The sequence below is a fragment of the Polypterus senegalus genome, chromosome 1 (genome assembly GCF_016835505.1).
Source record: "Polypterus senegalus isolate Bchr_013 chromosome 1, ASM1683550v1, whole genome shotgun sequence".
NCBI lineage: Eukaryota > Metazoa > Chordata > Cladistia > Polypteriformes > Polypteridae > Polypterus > Polypterus senegalus.
In genome coordinates this window covers 330761705-330781591 of record NC_053154.1, presented here as the reverse complement: position 1 = coordinate 330781591, position 19887 = coordinate 330761705, and the positions used below count along the sequence as shown (strand labels likewise).

The 19887-nt window shown below is 44.0% G+C and overlaps 1 protein-coding gene across 1 annotated transcript in view; it reads left to right on the top strand.

Annotated features, from left to right (window-relative positions):
- The window catches only part of psmd13 (proteasome 26S subunit, non-ATPase 13), a 35392-nt gene extending 19019 nt beyond the window's left edge, over nucleotides 1–16373 (top strand). Inside the window, exons 6-13 of the mRNA XM_039738104.1 lie at nucleotides 1610–1696; nucleotides 3343–3514; nucleotides 4520–4599; nucleotides 8828–8953; nucleotides 9073–9135; nucleotides 9486–9566; nucleotides 13405–13521; nucleotides 15674–16373. Coding sequence (XP_039594038.1) covers nucleotides 1610–1696; nucleotides 3343–3514; nucleotides 4520–4599; nucleotides 8828–8953; nucleotides 9073–9135; nucleotides 9486–9566; nucleotides 13405–13521; nucleotides 15674–15769 — 822 coding nt within the window. The 3' untranslated portion in view covers nucleotides 15770–16373. The remainder of the gene's footprint in view (nucleotides 1–1609; nucleotides 1697–3342; nucleotides 3515–4519; nucleotides 4600–8827; nucleotides 8954–9072; nucleotides 9136–9485; nucleotides 9567–13404; nucleotides 13522–15673) is intronic.
- Nucleotides 16374–19887: the final 3514 nt, after the last annotated feature.

The window sequence follows — 19887 nt, the reverse complement described above, 5'->3', positions numbered from 1 at the left end:
TATCTATCTATCTATCTATCTATCTATCTATCTATCTATCTATCTATCTATCTATCTATCTATCTAGATTGTAATTTGTCGAAACGCACAACGAGGCTTTGAAGTCTTGTGGCATTTGATCCACGTATGTGGTAGGCTGCTGCTATCTCGGTGTCTGGTTTGAAGTCCTCTCCAATTATTTTAGAGAATTGTTCAGCTATGAATTTCACGGTTTTCAGGCAGACCTTCAATTCTGATATTATTCCTTCTGTCTCCATCTTCCAGTGCAGCTATTCTGTTTCTAAGCACTTTGCATTCAGAATTTGTAGCTGTTGCTTTTCCGTCAGCAGTTGATACCAGTTGTTGAACTGTTTCCGTGAACGTTTGCTTTTAACATCTTTAAACTGAGCACCTAGTGCTCTAAATTTATTCTCAAACTTAGACGCATTTTCCTGTATTTTTTTTCCTCGATTTTTTTTTTTTTTTCCCTAGCATACCATTGCCTCAAAGTGATTATTTAAACGTTTCTCCTGGTCTTTAATATCCTGAAGCACCTTCTCATTTGTCTTGTCTCTTTCCTGATATCATTTGTAACCTTCTTTACGTTATTCTTTAGCTCTTTCATCCCAGAGTGGTAGTCATTGCAGTAATCATTGCTGTGATCGTTATCTTCTGCTCAGACTGTTCATTTTGGTCTTCTCCATGGTCTGTGGGTGGAGTAGCAAGCACAGTTAGTGTTGAACCTTCTGGAATCGCCGAGTTCTCCTGGTCCAACTCCCTTACACTTTTGGTCTCGGCTGGAGGTGATGGTGCGGCGTCAGGTCCCAGGAGATCGATTCTTTTGCCTGTCTGTTCCAGTTCAGTCTCTGGCAGGCTGTGCCTTGAACTTGTGGATGACGTTTCAGCTGTCTTATCCGTTTCTGTCTGAGCCCTTTTTCTGCTATTCATGCTTATGTGTACTTGCATTTACTTTAATTAAAGCACCTCAGGATGACGGTAATAAAGGGTAAAAATAACTGCTGCTAACGGAGTTCCCCTTCAGACGTCCATCTCCCGAAACAGCTAATAATCTTTTACGATGGCTGAGCCTCATAACATTGGTGTGTTTTTTTTTTTGTTTAAAAGTGATATGTTCAAGCTGTTTTACAATGTGTGTGTAATGTCAAGCTGCCGATCAATGCTTGAAAAATTAGATGTATTTGTTAAGTTTTGAAGCTTTTATTGTTTCCAGTGGTGCTTCTTGCCCCATAGCTTCTATTATAAAACACTGGGGTGGGCAAGATTTTTTTTAAATAGAAAATGCTGAACTTTAGGAGACTTTAGTTTTTGTATGGCAAATGCATTTGTACAATGCTTGTGAAGTAACAACTGACTGTCCAATATTACTGTGACCCTGAACTGGATTAAGCAGGTTTGACTCTCAGTGTTACTCTTCATGTCCTCCGAATGCTCTTCGTAATTTCTACATTTGGGTTTGTCTCATTCTTTGCTCTTAATTTACAGAATGTCGATCAAGTCTGAAACACACTTGCATTCAAATTACAAGATACAAATGAATTCTTAAGTTATGAGCGCTAAATGAACAGTCTTTAGTTGCTTTACTGGGTCTTTCATTGCATTTCTTTTGCAGGTCAAGAGCAGTGACGAAGCAGTAATCCTCTGTAAGACGTCCATTGGCAGTTTGAAGTTACAAATTAATGACTTGCCTGCAACTAAGGTACTCAGAGAGGTGGTCGAAGCTTTGTGCTGCTTTGCCTTTACAGAATGTATACATGAGAGCGGAGTGTAGCTGTTCATTTAACATGTTTGGTTTCTGTACATCACACACTTTTCAGAATTTAATTAAAGTAATTTATTAAAAAAAAAAACAAAAACTAAGTATAGGTTATGTTGCTGTCATTCAGTGACGTCACATCCTGTTCAGCATTGGTAGCTGCTGTCTTGCCAACCTACGCATTGCTTCCTTTTACATTTTACATTAGTTATTGCAGGAATTGTTTTTTCAGATGTGTGAGTTTTTTGTGATCTTTTTTTTTTTTTAATTTAACTTGTACAAATTCCTGGTCAGTCAAAGTATTATGTAAAAGGAAAGAGACCCCAGAAGAGCTCCTGGACTCGCATGTTTAAACTGCATGCAGAAAGGACTTGGGAAGAGACCACCGTGAACAGGCCGAGGATGCACCAGAGCACAACTTACAGCTAAGCGTGATAACTTTGTGTAGCTCGACACATACGAGATGTTGGACTAAAAACCGATTCACGCGGCGGTGAGGCGCTGCTCACCTCATAATATACAGTATGTGTGCAAGTCACATAGTTTATGAATGAAAGAGAGCAGAAACACAGAAGCCTATGATTTACTCGAAAGTAGGCACCCTTGGGTATGTACACATACCCTTATTGCTTTGGTTGACTTCTGGCAGTGTGCCTTGTGCGTAGGTTTCTTAAATTCACAGACCTGCTCTCCATTGAGATAAACTGCAGATGACCTGCCAGTAACTGTTAACAGTTTTGCTTTCTTTGTGTTGATTGTTAAGCCTGGCAGCTTCTGCTACATTGTACAAAATTTCTTTTGCCTCCGTGTTGTCATTTGCTAACAAAATAACTTACATGTGGCTGTCACCTGCCATCAAATGCCCTTGTCACAACTGCATTGACCACATTATTAAAGAGCAGTACAATAATACAATACAATACAGTTTATTTTTGTATAGTCCAAAATCACACAGGAAGTGCTGCAATGGGCTTTAACAGGCCCTGCCTTTTGACAGCCCCCCAGCCTTGACTCTCTGAGAAGACAAGGAAAAACTCCCAATAAAAACCTTGTAGGGAAAAATGGAAGAAACCTCGGGAAAGGCAGTTCAAAGAGAGACCCCTTTCTAGGTAGGTTGGGCGTGCAGTGGGTGTCAAAAGTAGGGGGTCAATAGGATCAGGTGGTGAGACGTGTTGGCTGATGCCCGTTTTGACAGAAATGTATCACATTGCTCACTTTGGACACACACACACACACACACTTGCTGAAGTTGCAGTACATTTATTCACATAGGTGGCCGAGCCACCGTTGCTGGAATATGTCCTACCTTGAGCACACTCCGCAAGGCTGGCCAGTGTACGCTCTTGAAGGCTGCTTGGAAGTTCATGAAAATGAATTCAGCTTCGACATACTCTGGCCAGAGCTGTGTATACTGATAGTTAGAATTCTTTGAATCGTTTTAATACCTGAGCTGTTCTGACAAGAGTTCATTTGACTAAGTGGGACCACCAGGGAGGGGAGATTGACGGTGAATCTTTCAATACAGTATATCGGTTTTAGAAGGTTCATTGAGTATCTTAAACATATTTACTTTATGATTTAATGCCTAGAAATTGGTTGAAGATGTTGAGGAGATGTTAAACAACCTACCTGGAGTGACTTCAGTGCACGGTCGATTCTATGACCTCTCCAGCAAGTACTACCGGTTTATTGGAAATCACGCTGCATACTACAAAGATGCCTTGCGCTATTTGGGCTGTGTGGACATCCGAGAACTGCCAGGTAGGATTTGAGTTTGCTTTGCAGCCTGATCTTCATTTTCAGTTAAGGGTTTGGCACTGAATGAAAGTTCTGCTCTTCTCCTGTTAAATGTCAGTTTGCGGAGACCCCAGGTCAGCTTTGTTTGTTCTTGATTGAAAAAAATAATTGACTTTTGCGCTAAAGAAGAACATGACATAAATTGAGAATCAGCCTTACAGTATATTTAACATGCAGATTTCATTCTTTGATTTTTGTCCTTGTCAATCAATTTAGCTTCACAATTAAACTCTTAGTTGCTGAATGTGCAAATGATTGCTGGTATTGACCCGAGTATATCATTGTGTGTTCAGAAATGAAAGCCCACTGTAATTTTGCTTCATGCATGGATTGTTACCTTGACGTATGTCATTTTTATGATCATTTCTTGACAGTGGTGGGTAGCATCCTGGAGAAATCTAAACCCCAGAAAATCTGATTTGACGTGTTTTGTGCAGATGGGTCAGTGGCCAAGGTGGAAGCCTGGTGAGACGGCTCACGGCACAGGCCTCCACATTTGTTTTCCCCAGAGGTTCTGGTTCATCTTCACTAAATACTTTTAAATCTACAGAGCAGGCCTGATCACTTGACGTTTGAAAGTCGTGTCAGACAGCAGGACCAGTTCTACTCTGAAGGAGAATCCATCAGCCGTATTCTGTGGAGAAATTCACTTACTGTCCACACTGCCACCAGGAGGGTCCGTTTTAATTAAAAGACGAAACAAAAAATTCAGATCTCATTAAATGAGCGTCTCTTTTAATCCGTGCTAAAGATGTGCCTCCATTTCTTCCACTCCAAGTACAGCTGGAGTATAATAAATAAATAAATACAATAAAGTACATCATCATCATCCTCATGCATACAGTGCCGCCCCTCTCTCTATCTCATATTGTACAAAGTGAACGCTGCTTTGATTTGAAGAGCATCACAGTTAAGCGTTGGATGGTTTGGTGTGTGTGTGTGACTTATATTTACACATTTCATTTTCAGAAGCGGAACAGCAGGAACGAGCCTTCACTCTTGGCCTGGCCGGCCTTCTAGGAGAAGGTGTTTACAATTTTGGAGAACTTGTAAGTTTAGTTTCTTTATTTTGCTTTTATAACCTTGAGATGTTTGAAATTGCTACTTCTTCAAACTGTTGAAATTCTCTTTTTATATTCCAAAGACCTGCAAAATAAGTTTATTGGCAACTGTAAAATGGCCCGGGCAGCACGGTGGGGCAGTGGGTAGCGCTGCTGCCTCTCAGTTAGGAGACCAGGGTTTACTTCCCGGTAACCACCCTTCATGGAGTTTGCATGTTCTTCCCGTGTCTGCGTGGGTTTCCTCCCACAGTTCAAAGACATGCAGGTTAGGTGCATTGGCGATCCTAAATTGTCTCTAGTGTGTGCTTGGTGTGTGTGCCCTGCAGTGGGCTGGCACCCTGCCCAGGGTTTGTTTCCTGCCTTGCACCCTGTGTTGGCTGGGATTGGCTCCAGCAGGTCCCTGTGACCCTGCAGTTAGGATATAGCGGGTTGGATAATGGATGGATGTTAAATGACCCTATGAGAGTGAGGGTGCCCAGTGCAGGGGTTGTACTGGCATAGGATCTGCTCACCTGTTGACTCTGTCGTAACACAATCAGGTTCATATGATGAATGTATGAGTATGACTGGAGGAGTGTCAAATTATCAAACATTTCATGTGCTGAACTTTATAAAAGTCAGCTGTAGATTCTGCCACCAGAGACTGGTGACATGCCGATTAGCACACGTGACAATAATGATCCTGCATAATCCTATAAAGACGCTGACTGGGTTGCCACAACCTTGGACATGCTGTTGTGAAATTTCTAGAATTTCTAACTCATCTTCACATCCTCCCGTCTCCATTTAGCTCATTAGGATGCCATTCTGTCTTACTGCAGTAAAAGACTGGCAAGATGGGGCACCCCTTGGCATTTCAAGGGCTCTTTCCATGTGCATAAGCATTGACAAGACTCTCTTGTTTGAACAGTGCTAGAGAATTAGCTGGCAGAAAAAGAACGTATTGATTTTAAATTAGTGTTGTCAATGAATAACCATTGTTAATTACTGTACTTTAACTAAACAGTCTTACTAATCATAAAATAAAATTCCACTTGTGTTGTAAAATTGATTTGCTTTGCTGCATTGTAGCGCCCGCCCGATACTGCTTTACTTTAAGATGTGCTGTATATACTGTGTAAGTAGAGACGTGGTGGTGTTCATTGTAGTACGCAACACGTCAGGTCATTGTGCATTTAGAAGCAGGACAGATGCCTTCAGGGGAAACCAGACATGCTACATGAACTGGAAACCAAAAAATGGACGGATGGACTGAATGACAAGGGCAGCTCGCCTGCCTATGGTGCCTTACCACATACAAAGCAGGCTTGTGGCCGGTGAGATTGGAGAGCATCACAAGCAGAGGACTGCTGGCCAGTGATTAGAAGAAATCGCTCACAGGTGGCCAATACTTAATTCGGTTTATCGAGTTGCAAATTCAGCTAATTAGAGTGAAAGTTTGCTCTAAAACTAACCTTTGGATCTCACAAACAATCGACAATTAATACAATAACCTGTCATTACATTGATGAAGACTGGCAGGTGAAATCCGTGCTGCTGCAGTCACAATGTTCCAGCAAAGCATGTGGTGGACAACCTCAACAGAAAGCTGCCGCTGTGACCTCAAACTGGCCATTTCTACCAAGTTTCGATTTTCCAGTGCACTTTGCAGTCGATTATTGGATTGAATTTGTGGAAACCACTCGAGGCAAGTTGAGAAGGTCATTGCTGTGACTCTCTCCTGTTCTTAAACAGTACGCCTAAAACATTTTGAGCGAGTTCTAATAAAGTCTTACTGTACGCCTGTGCCGCACTTTTCTGACCATTAGTGGGGCTCATGTCATCTGTCAGAAGTGCAGCTCATACTTGAACGTTACAAATCCCTGGCAGAGACATTAACATGAGAAATCCGGTGCAAGAAAACAAAGATTTCAGTTGCTTAAAAGTGGAGCCTTTGTGCCTAACGTACATTGCAGTCTATAATACAATATATGCAGCGCCTTCAGAAAGTATTCAGATTTTATGTTTCAGCCTTGTGCTAAAATCAGCTGAATTTATTTTGGTTCTTAACATCAGACAACACTTGATACCCTAGAATAACCAAGCAAAGGTGGGATTTTAGAAACTTCTCCAAATTTTAGTTTTGTTTTTTTAAATAAACAACTGAAATACCCCACCGAGGCGCGTGTGCAGAGCCTTTACTCCGCTGAGACCCCTTTGGCAGCCACTCCAGTTTTGAGGTCCTCTCCAGCTCTGTTAGGTTGGATGGAGACTGTCGGTGACCAACTATCTTCAGGTCACTCCAGAAATGTGCAGTTGGGTTCGAGTCCAGGCTTTGGCTGAGCCACTCCAGTGTTGTCTGAGGTCCAGCGGGTTCAGCCGTTTATTGAAGGAATGTCCGGAAATGATATGTTTGAAGTCTGCCTATGATTGTATTGCATAAAGTTTAAATCCAGCCTCTTCAGTATCGTTTGACACTGGCCACAGTGACAGCACCTGTGCCTCCTTCACTTCATTGTAATGGCCCTTTTTATAAAATATGTGCATTATTTTAGTGTCTGTTTGATTACATTAGGACACTAGAACACTCTGGACACGAACAGGCCATTCAGCCCAACAGAGCTCGCCAGTCCTATCCACTTTATTCTTCCAAAAGTCCCTAAAGTCCTACTGTCTACCACACTACTTGGTCGCTTATTCCAAGTGTCTGTGATTCTCTGTGTAAAGAAAATCTTCCTGATGTTTGTGCAGAATTTCCCCTTCACAAGTTTCCAACTGTGTCCCCGTGTTCTTGATGAACTCATTTTAAAATACAAGTCTCGATCCACTGTACTAATTCCCTTCATTATTTTAAACACTTCACTCAAGTCTCCTCTTAATCTTCTTTTGCTTAAACTGTAAAGGTTCAGCTCTTTTATTGTTTCCTGATACTTCATCCCCTGTAGTCCTTGACCCTTTCTAGTGCTGCTGTGTCCTTTTTGTAGTCTGGAGACCAAAACTGCACCCAGGACTCAAGATGAGGCCTCACCAGTGTGTTATAATGGTTGAGCAGAGCCTCCTGTGACTCGTACTCCACACGTCAAGGCGCTATATAACCTGACAGTCTGTGAGCCTTCTTAATGGCTTCTGAACACTCTGACAGTCGATAGCTTCGAGTTCACTACGACTCCTAAATCCTTCTCATAAGGTGGACTCTCAATGTTCAGACCGCCCATTGTGTATTCAAACCTCACATTTTTACTTCCTATGTGTAATTCTTTACATTTACTGACATTAAATTTCATCTGCCAACATCTGCCCAAGCCTGTCTGCTGGCCAAGTCCTTCTGTAATGATTTGACAGAATCCAAATTATCTGCCAATCCATCTATTTTTTGGATCATATGCAAACTTAACCAGCTTGCTACTTATATAAAATAAATGATGTGGTCTATGGCCGGCCATTTATCCCGGCCAATACCCCCAAGCTGCCAGGTGGAGCCCTTCCTGCAGTATGGGCGTTCCCCGAAGACCAGCAGGGCATCGTGGATATTGCAGTTTTTATACGCAGCCCTGCTGGATGCTGTGGGGGCCACTCGGAGACGCTGCAGGGAGGAATAACGGGTATTTTCCCTACGCCCCGGAAGCACACATGGACAAGGGGAATGACGTGCTTCCGGGGTGAAGAAAAGGACATTTTACCTGAACCGGAAGTGATACAAGATCACATGGACTGGGGATTGGGAACACTTCGAGGTCAGGATATATAAAAAGACTACGGGAGTTCCCAGACGGCGGGCTGAGCTGGGTGGAAGGGTGGCAACGCATCTGGGAGTCGAGGGCTGTTTATTGTAATTGATTTATATGAGTATAGTGGAGGAGTGGGTGCTTTGATAAAGTCAGCATTTGGACTTTTACCTGGTGTCTGGAGTCGTGGACAAGGGTTCAAGGGCGCGATACGGCCTTAAACTGTCACAATATATAATTTGCGCCCCAGCACTGACCCCTGCTGGACACCACTCCTAACATCGGCCAATTCTGATGAGGTCCCTCACACCATGAACCTCTGCTTCCTGTGCCTGAGCCATCAGAAAACTTCACCCTGAGTTGCCACTTGTTTTAGTTTGATGCCCACTCTAAACATGGCCTGTCCATGCAGAATACATTTGAGAATTTGAAACATTGCTTCTGTCTGCTACTGAACTGACTGGAGGTGGTTTGGATTCTCCTTATTGTGCCTTTCAAATGTTGCTTTGCAGTTAATGCATCCAGTTTTAGAGTCCCTGAGGAATACCGACAAGCAGTGGCTCATCGACACGCTCTACGCCTTCAACAGTGGAAATGTGGAGAAGTTCATGTCATTCAAGACTGCGTGGGGTCAACAGGTGAGAGTCGACTTTATCCGCTGCACTGAAGCAAAGTGTTAGATTTTTACATTTTTTTAAATTTGTAGTTTTCTATTTAATGTTTAGTTTCTCAGTCTTTTCTGCTTTATTCTTTCTAGCCTGACCTTGCAGCTCAAGAATCAAGACTAATGCAAAAGATTCAGCTTCTCTGTCTAATGGAGGCAAGTGTCATTGAAACATTGTTCAAATGTACTTTAGTTTTGAGCTCAGGTAGATGATGGAGCTACAGAGTGGAGGTAGCCGCATGTTGATTAGCACGTGGAAGTAAGAATTTCATGACCCTATGAACCTATTGGGGGGCTCGAGGACATTTTGAATTCTCCTTCACTACTGCTCACCCACTGCTTCTAAACCAGACCTTGGAGTTTATCCACAGGAGTTTTCTGTTGCAGAGAATAAAATTCTGTGAGGCAGTTAGTGTTAAAAATGTAAATGACCTCTTTAACAAAATAGTCCATAGCCCTTTGAACACAGTAGTTTTACCTTTCTTTTAATTTTATTTTTTTTATAGATGACCTTTACCCGTCCATCAAACCATAGACAATTGACATTTCAAGAAATTTCTTCACATGCCAATATTCCAGTAAATGAGGTAAGTCCAGTCACTTGACGTCTGTGTGTACAGTTAATGGCTCTCTCATTATTCATTTGTTTGTAAATCTGTTTAATAAATGAGAATTACTCCTGCTTTCTTAACTCTGAAGGGCCAGGTTTCCTTATGCGTGAGCAGGTTTAGTTGAAGTAGGACAGGATGGAGGGCTCTCTTATGAAAGCCAGAGGCATTGGTTCATTCTGTAGACCTTTACACTTCTGTGTAGGCAGAAACCACAATAGGGAGTGTGCGGTGTGTCCAGACATCCGTATCGGGGTGTCATTAAAACCTGTGACCCGGTGTAATGTATCTGTATACGCTTTCTAGGCTGAGATATGTATTATAATAAAAAAAATCTTGGGAAGAGACAGACTTTTACAATGATATTCTTTCAAGTCACACCATACTTGCAACTATTTTCAAACTATTTATCTAAATATGGCAGTTAGAAACGATGAAGTCAAACAAATGGATGCAAACATTGTCGATTGGTTACTTGGCAAATTGATTAAATGCATATCAATAGACGATACTGAAGCAGTTGGTGGTGATTGTGAAGATGAAAACAACAACTTGCAATATCCCATAAAATATCTGCAAGCGTTAACACCATCTGGTCTTCCTCCGGCCGAATTGCTGTTGAAAGAAGGATGTTGTCGCGCGATTTATGCCTCCGTGATGGACTGAGCAATGGAACAAGATTAGTTGTTTTAATAATTGGTTGAACAATTCTGACATGTAAAATTTTAACAGGTGACAAGAAAGGTAATGTAGTCCATCTTCAGGGGATAACATTAGACACAGAAGGAGATCTTGATATGCCATTCGTATTAAAACATGTATCCGCTCTTGAACTTGTCATCTCCATCTCCCCTGAACACAGCTGGTTCTGTAATGTCTGTCCTAACAATTCCATTGACCTTTGAAGAGTCAGGACATTCGATGTGCTGGAGATCACCTTGCACTGCTGCTTTGATTAGCTAGTATTCGGCTAGTAATCAATGGGCTCTCCAGTTTGGTTCCCAAGTTCACTTTAAGCTCTCGTAAGTACGGAGTAACATGGTCACTACTGTTGGCAGGACAGGATCACATTGGTTTCACTGGGTCACTCACTGTTCAGACTATTTCTCCAAGCTGGAATGTCCTGGCTTGACCAGTGGGTTTGCTGCTCATCATAAGTAATCCTCTACCCCTCCGGATGGCGAGAGTGAATACATTAAAGGTCTCGTCGTGACATATAATACAGATCAGTGGAAGTCTAGCGCGCTTTCAGATATGTACAGATATTAAAATAAAAAATAACTTGAAACCAACAAAGAGCAGAAGTGCAGTCTTTTAAATATCTAAGTGACACTTAATGTGTGTGCATCACAGATCTTCAGGTCCAGTAAGGGTACCTCACACAACTTCAAAGATGAACCATCAGCAGCGGCTGACCAGAAGAATCAGGGTCTCACGGCACCAGTTTTCTGTAAGTGAGTTTCCATTACTGCCAAATGAGGTCAGCTGAATGAAGAGCCATAGGACATCCAGGATCGTGAACAGTAACCCGATTATTCTTTATACAAAACAACAACAACATTTCTTTCTGTAGCACATTTTCAGCCAAATGATGGAGCTCAACGTGCTTTACAGGATGAAGAAAGAAAAAAAAGACAAAATATATTAAAAATAAAATTAGGCAATACTAATTAACATAGAATAAAAGTAACGTCCCATGGCCAGGGAGTACAGAAAAAAAAAAAAAAAACTCTATAGACGGCTGGGGAAAAAAAAAATCTGCAGGGGGTCCAAGGCCACGAGACCACCCAGCCCCCTGTAGGTATTCTACCTAACATAAATGACCTCAATCAGTCCTCATGGTATTCAGGGTTCACATGGAAGAATTTGATGATGACGGTCATGTGGACCTCTGGCCTGTAATCCATCAATGGAGGGACATCACGGTGCTTTGATCAGGTGGTGGTGGTGCAGGTCGCCACCACGAAAACCGGACAAAGAACAGCAGAGAGAGTAGGGGTGAGAACGGATTACGCAGCCACCATGAATGATAATTAAATGCATATACAGAATATCAGGATTAAACTGAAATGAAGCTCTAAGTAAGCAGTGTTACAATAATGAGTTTTTAGCACTTTTTTTTTTTTTTTAAAGTGCTCCACTGTATTAGCCTGGCGAATTTCTATCAGTAAACTTGTATTCCAGGTTTTAGTTGCCTAACAGCAGAAGGCTGCCTGCCCGCCTCACCACTTCTTTTAAGTTTAGCTCTTGGAATAGCAAGCAGACCCTCATTTGAAGATCTGAGGTTACGATTTGGGAGTGTAAGGTGAAAAACGCTCTCCATTCCTATGAAAGGTGTAACAGTGGTGACAAGAACAAAGGGTAGTCTCTTAAAACCTAGTGACAATATATTGACCTGATGTCTGAACAAACATTACAGCGTTACGAGTCTCCTATTTTTACAAAATAAAAATACAGGGGGTCCTCGGGTTACAACGTCTCGACATACAACGTTTCGAGTTTACAGTGCTCACTCCCATAAAAACTTTAAAAAATTGAGATGTGAGAATGAATAAAGGTAAGCATCTTTTTACACTTTCTGTTACTACATTCTAGTGTACAGTACAGTATATTTATGTCCTTTTCCTTTGGCTTGTTTGTGTTTTCATGTTCTAGATTGTGATTTTGCAAATGTGTTAGGATAGGTAAGTGACTTAGGCTAGGTTGTGTTTCGACTTCAGGTCACATCACTGTTGTAGGAACGGAACTGTGTCATAACCCGAGGACCCCCTGTACAGTATATGCATATTACAGAGTTAACACAAGAGCATTAAGAAACATTAGAGACAAGACACATCTTACTATCCTCTTTGAGAGAAAGCTAAGCAGGAGGCGCCACATGAATGACGGCCCCACCAGACACTGATTACAAGGACTTTTGTACTCCACACTTCGGGTCCCTTCATTGTTTTATTTGTTTCAGTTTACAAAGTTCACGCTCCACAACAAGATGAACTATAATGGCACTAATTCAACTATTTGGCGCGGCACGGTGTCACTGAAGACCTGTGGTGTGTAATAATACGTCCTGAACGTCCCAGGGTTAAGAACTGCTCTCACCCACAGTATGAGTGACACGGTCTCTACTATTGGCAGGACTGGAGCGCACTGGTTTCACTGGGGAGCTATTCAGACTATATCTCATAGCTGGAATGTCATTTTGAGACCAGACTTCTGGCCTGACTAGCAAAGAAATATGTTTCTGTTCCAGCAGGCAGTCCCCCATCGCCAAGGGCTTTTAGCACAGGTGGACGTTGTTACCCGCCATAGAGCGTCACTCTGTCCTGACAGTGTAGACCAGCTTTGTCTTTCTGTCCCACATCTTGTGACGGTCTGTTAATAAAAGCACATCATCTCTGTGTCTGCAGTACGCAGTACCCACACTGTCTTGTATTTTATGTTGTCTGCACTGTTTAAATGTTTGAAATCCTTAAAGTCAGTTGAGTGGACACAAGTGTCTGCCTGCTTGAGTGAGCAGCTTTTTTTATTTGTCATTTTTGTGCAGTTTCCACAATTGAAATATTTAAAGTAGTGTCCATTATTAGTTAATTCTAATGTTATTTGGTCATTTTCTTGTTTTATCCAGTTACATTTTGAAATGCAGTGTACTTTGTAATACATCTTTTGACAGAGTACTTGTCTTGAATTGAGAATGAAGTGGTTTTTTTTTTGATAGGTTAAGACGTTGAATGTTTTTTAATTATGATGAAAATGAAATGAACACCTTGGCCATCTTAAACATGACTGCTAACGCTTGTTTGGTGCTTTGTTCTCATAGGTGGAGCTGCTGGTGATGAAGGCGTTATCAGTGGGCCTAATCAAAGGCAACATTGACGAGGTGGATGAGAGGGTTCACATGACCTGGGTACAGCCCCGGGTGCTGGATTTGCAGCAGGTGTGTAGAATTCATTAGGCCTGAAAAGCACGCGTTTTAGCTGCTTGGACTGACTGGAAAAAGTGAATCATTCCACTGATCAGTCGCAAGTAAACCGAGGTCGCTTTTGAGTTTCATTTGCTTTGCGTGGATGAAGCTCGAAGCTACTCGAATGTTTAGATAAAGAAGAAAGCCTAAGATCCCTTTCATAGCAAGCATCTCTGCACTGTACCTGGGAGCCGTGAAACTTGGGGAACAAACGTAGGTGACTGAACTGTCGTCTTGTCTCGTAGAACTCATTTAAAATAGCTGAGTTAGCAGGCTGCGTCTACACTAGCGTGTCTTTGTTTAAAAATGGAGACGTCACTCAGTTTTCGCCTTTTGTCTGCACTGCCCTAGTGTTTCAAACCTCATAAATCGGTGACTGTGCCGTACACTCATGAAGATACCAGGTCACGGTTGCAGTGTGACACGAGTCAAATCCTAAGAGTTTGAAAACCCAGCCTGCAATTGTGCTCTGATTGGTTTGTGCTTATCATGTGACTCTCCCCCAATTGGATCCTGCTCGTTATAATGTCTAATTCCCTGATTGGTCAGCTTTCACAAAAGAAAGCCATATTACAACATGGCCGACGCAGACGAGTTCCCGTCCATGGCACTTGTTGTGCTGCTTATCAGTATGCATCTAAATTTCATTTTGCTCCGTTTGAAGGCTGCCTAGCTGCACAAAAAGGCAAATTTACTTTTGTGATAAATCCTGCAGCCAGCGGCGTCACCTTAAACCTTCAAGGAAGATGCTCCTTCTGCCCGTTGGCACCAATGCACACATGCCTAGTGTTGGCAAACAGCTACAGTACACCGTAAGTGTTTGTAGTCTGCGTGAAGACGGTCAGTGAATGGACATGAGAACGTAGTAGTGTGGCCAAAAGCTTCATGTTGCTGTGGGCAAAGGGCTAAGCTGGATTTCATTGTGTTCAGGTTAGCCTAATGATATACAGTGCCTTGAAAAGGTAATGAGCCCCAGACCTTTATTTACTAAAATGTCACCAGTATGGCAGTAGCCTTCTCTGGCATTCGGTTTTTGTTGAGCTCCTCTTTTTGAAGTCGTGCCCATTCCACCGTACAGAATTAGTCGGGCCGCACCAGTTTAGATGGGGATCGGCAGTGCACAACACTTCTGAGGTCCTGCTACAGACACTCAATGGGGTTGACCGGGCCACTCAACGACGTCCACGTTCTTCAGGTTAGGCCACTGCATTACTGTGACCGAGGAGCGCAGGTTTACCTTCAGGATCTGCCTGTGTGGCACAGCCTTCACTTCCGCTCTGATGGTGTCGCCTGCCTGGTACATTTGGACCACACAGTTCCACTTCAGTCTCGTCCCAGTCATCATCAGTTTATTAGCCACCAGGTGGAGACCACCGACAAACTCGTGGAGTCGCTCAGGTATTACAAGGCACTCAGCCAGGTGAGCTTTAGATTAACAAAGGAAGACCGTTTTGAACTTGTGTTTCTTGAGTCTTGAGGCAGTGAAATATGAAAACAGCTGTGGGGGGCTATAAACACAGTGTAACACCGGACCCCCAGCGTCAGGGTGTCCATCGGCAGTCTGAAGTTACTTCTCAACTTGTATTCAGTGTTGTTCCACTTCATTTAACTGCTGACTTTACCAACAGTTTGGTTTCTAAAAATGGGACCCCTGAAGGCTCACTAAAGTCACATGGGGTGGTGGTGAAGCCCCTGACCTTTGATCCTTGGTTCACATCCTCTGGTGCTGTTTGCTGTCTTGTGCAGGAGGTTAACTCGGTGGGCTTGAAAAGTGAAAGAAACCAACATGAAGTGTTAAACTTGAGGCTCTCTGGATTGAGTCCATCATTGAAGTGCCCGTCATGACCCCTGACCCCCTCCCTTTCTTTATCTCGGCTTGGGACTGGCACCAAGTTGGCCTGGTTTTGCCTCCGCACCTTAACCTCCTTCTGAAAATGTTGGTGTCGGATGTGTTTGTAGATTTGATTGGCTAGGCTGTCACTTTTTAATATTTAGAAATGGCGCGCCTGTGTTCGTTCTTTCTTGGTAAATCCAAAGCACTTGAATTGGACACTTGGCATGTCAGTGGGTGGCGTTTTGATTATTTGACAGGTTTGACTTTTTGTTTTTATGTTTTTGGTTACAGATTAAGGGAATGAAAGACCGTCTGGAGGTGTGGTGTGGAGATGTGAAGAACATGGCCGTACTTGTGGAACACCAGGCTCACGATGTGCTGACATAAACGCTGTTGAAATTGAGTAACGCAGAGAGGGAACTAAATGACGCGTCACATCACACGACATGACACGGGACGGCCGTCTGCAGTGTATTTGTACAGCGTGACTGTCCTCGCCGTGCGTGCTCTTATTGTACTCGTTTTCTACTTTTCTTTTTTATTCCCCTTATCCTGTTCAGCTTTGAGGTAATAATGCACACGTCAGAGCACGAGGTCACATCTGTGTCCCCCACTTGGTGTTCAGCCCTGCAGGTCAGTCACTAACAAATCAGGGAGCTGGACAGGCCTTTTCAAGAAGACATGAGCAATGGCTGAACTCTGGACGGACTCGAGTGCTCTCACTGCCCTGTCCTTCAGAGTCCGCTCGTTTGTCTGTCTTTGATTATTTTAAAGAAAGGTGAAAAGCCCCCCCATATCTCCTTAGTTCAATGAAATTAGGGTGTCGGCTAAAGGCTCAGACTGCCCTCTCCTGCAATGCGGTTCTGCGTCACTGGGCGTCCTTGCTGGTTTTGGGGGTGGTGAGGGTGGGATGCGTCCGGTGGTCTTTTTGAGAGTCGCGTTTTGTAGGAACAAAAGTCAATAAATGACCTGCATGTGTCTTGACAGTTTATTTCGTGTGGCCCTGGTGAGACATCGGCTCGCTTCTGTCACTTTGGTTCATTCTGCTGTCACTGACCCGCTCCAGTGGCCTGTATAGCGCCAGCTACTGGTGGACTGGGAGCTGTGGAGGTGAGAATGTTACACCCGAGTTTACTGCGGCCCAGGAAAACGGTCAGAAAACCAACATGGCTGCCTCCAGGACGACCGTTGTTGGGCCTGCTGTTTTGGAATACGAGTCTCTGATGAGCAGATGTGCCCCACTTTAGCTGCCCGCGCCCTGTTAGAAGAAGAAGAAGAAATCAAATTTAAATTTCAGCCTCCGATTCTGGCCGAAGTGAGTTTGCTCCCTAGCCTGGTGAGCCCTGGTGCCATTGTTGGCAGCACCAATTGATGGTGACGCGTTAAACCGAAACAGAAACGACATGGCCGTGTGTGTGTGTGTGTGTGCGAGACACCATGGCGGTCACTGCAGCCATCTTGGATTTGGAGTTCATGAGGCTCTCCTGACTTTGTGGAGAAGTTTCAGTTGAAACTTCAGACTGGGAAGTTCTGACTTCTGCGTCCAAAGTGACTCATTGTGGGTGATGGTGATGGCGATGGTGATGTTCACTGGCCGCTGGCTCTTTACTCTTCGGCCTCTTGAGCAGCTTCTGTCCTTGAAAAGAAAAGTTTACTCTTAAGATAGGATTACATGATGAAGAGGTCATGGTGGGCTGGTCAGCTACTGGCAAGCAGTGCTCAGGATGTCCACACGCTGCGTTATAAGGCGCCCCACCACTGAGTCTGGTGCAGTCGACTCCTTCATTTTACAAAACAGACAGAGCCGCACCACAAGGTGGTCCACCGAGGAGGACTGCAGGAGGTTAAGGCCTGACGTGACTGAAGTCGTTGAGAAGGCTGAACGGGTGGAAGTTTCGCCGTACACGTCTGTGTAACACGTTGGAGGGCCGCGTCAGGTTTTGGTCTCTGGATTACCAAAGAAGACAAAGCAGCACAAAAGGAAAGTCCAGAGAAGAAGAAGCAGCTGAGGAGGAAGACTGCAGGGGTTGAGCCAAATGGAGATGAAGAGGTGATGGGATTGAAGCGGACAAAGCTGTCCCCTAACGGGATGATGTCTGGCGTGCTAAACTATATGATGCAATGGTGAGACTTCACCCTGTGTACCGGGGGTCTCGGCAGTGGAGAGCAACTAAGGAGGAAAGGCTGAAGGACCACCAACTTCAGGAGCCCCGAAGCACAAGCAGGTTACGGGCTGGCAGAACTTACTTCAGGTATAACGGTGCGCTAGTCGGGCCTCCATATTACAGAAAAGACACGCTGGCCGGTGCAGGAGACAGAAGGAGTCCATGTGGACAAACTTACAAGGCCTGAGCTGTTTGGGACTGACGGCCGTTGGTGTGGAGTCGCCTTAAAATGGACAAGACAAGACAAGACAATACAATACAAGACAATACAACTTATTATTATAGAGCCCAGAATCACACAGGCAGTGCCGCAATGGGCTTTAACAGGCCCAGATGAGGAAAAACTCCCCAAAAAAAAAAAGGAAGAAACCTCATGAAAGGCAATCAAAGAGAGACCCCCTTACCAGGCAGGGTGGGTGTCAAAAAGAAGGGGAAGCAATACAATAAAATACACAAAACAAATCCCATAAACAGCATAAAAATACAAATTTTAGAAGTACGGAGCAGAATTTAACAGTAGATGATATCCCATAATATGATTTGGATTTCATATTCGGCCATCAAGTTGCTGCCCCCATTGGCCATTCCACAGCTGAGTCAGCACTGGGCCAGCCAATCCAATGATCTTTCCCATGATTCCTGCGATTCTCCATTAGGGATGATCTTACTTTAGGCAGGCAGAACAACCTGGCAGGTGGGCCGTGGCACCGAGTGGCACATTTGAGTACCGAGAAGAGAAACCGAGTAGGTGAGGGTGAGTAATAAATTCTAACTGTCATGTGACTTGTGTTTCAGTGCCAATGCCAGTCTGCACAGTTAATCAGCAGCTCTAGTCAGGGTGTGCTAAACTGAGGTGGTGAGTCTTTAAAAGCTGAGACCGAAGGGGCATCTCTTATAGTAACGGGCAGACCACCACACAGTTTAGGGGTCCTGTAACTAAAAGCTCGACCTCCTCCTGTTATTTTATTAATCCTTGGAATCACAAGCAGACCTCATGTTCTTGTCAAGGACACACAGGACACACATGGAGGCTGCTTGAAGGTGAACTCCACTCCACGGCGACATCACAGAAGTGGTCGTCAATATCCGCAAACTTGGAGACTTGCGTTGAAGTGAGTGCAGAAGGCCTGGCTGAACTCGACTGCATCTTCAAAGTGTCACTGAGGGCTAAGGAAACGTCTGCCAACTCGACCGGCCAAAAAGGTGACCTGACATGAACTGTGCCGTGCCATGCAGCAGCCGTGCCAACCACTGTGAGATCAAAGAAGAAAGATCACAGATGTCATCAAAACAAAGCGCAAATACCGAAATCGTAGTCTAACGTCAGAAATGTTAGGTGGGTCTTTAGAGGGCAGACACTTAAGAGGGGCAGTCATGACTGAAGACGCGCAGCCGGCTCCCGAACTGTCAGGGCTGATGATTTGCACCTGATCTCCTCACAAAAAGACAGAAACTTCTTGTAAAGAGTAATCATTTGAAGTATTCATTCATGGAGTCTCCGGGGGCGTCAGGCCCCTTCAATGAATGTTTGTTTATTTCTAACCTGCACGTGGCTAATTACGCATGCGTCGGGCACTTGAAGCTCCGCACGAGTACGCGCACACATCAGGGCAGCCGCGCGTTCCCAGCGTTCATCTGACGGTCCTCTGAGGAGACGCATGCGCGAGTTGCAGTCCCAGCAGAAAGTCGGATGTGACGTCAGGGTCTCTGTTTACTATCCACATGTGACAGAAAGCCGCTCTGAGGATCCTAGATATCGACTTGCGCACTTCAATGTTTGATGAATGGCTTGATGTGGTGAAACAAAATGCCGGCGTACAAATACATTGGTGGTGCTTTGATATTCAAGTGTCGCCTGCTCCCCATCGTAATGACACGACGCAAGTCTCACATACCGTCTTCTGTGCCGTCTTTTTTTTTTTTTACCAACAGAACGTATGGCGCTGCGTTTGAGCCACAGAGAAAAGGAGTATCTTGTGATTAAAGTGGAAGTTTCGGCTTTAATCTTGAAATGTCCACTTTAATTAACATCGTAGTTTACTTTATCATTAAAGCCGACCGTCGTAAACGTCACCCCAGTTGTTAATCGCTAGGAGCTTCTGGGACTTCGTCCTGACCTGCCAGCAATCGATCTCCACACTGAACACGTGACGTTTATGAACATTTAGAATCCTTGGATTTATACCTGACATGGCTTCATGATGAAATGTATTAAAGGAGGGATGTTACATTTTACTTACTGTTAATTACACACATGGGGTGACACGGTGGCGGAGCGGTGGCACTGCTGTCTCGCTGGGAGTCACGTCGCTGGTATTCCCTGCCTGGAGTTCTCATGTG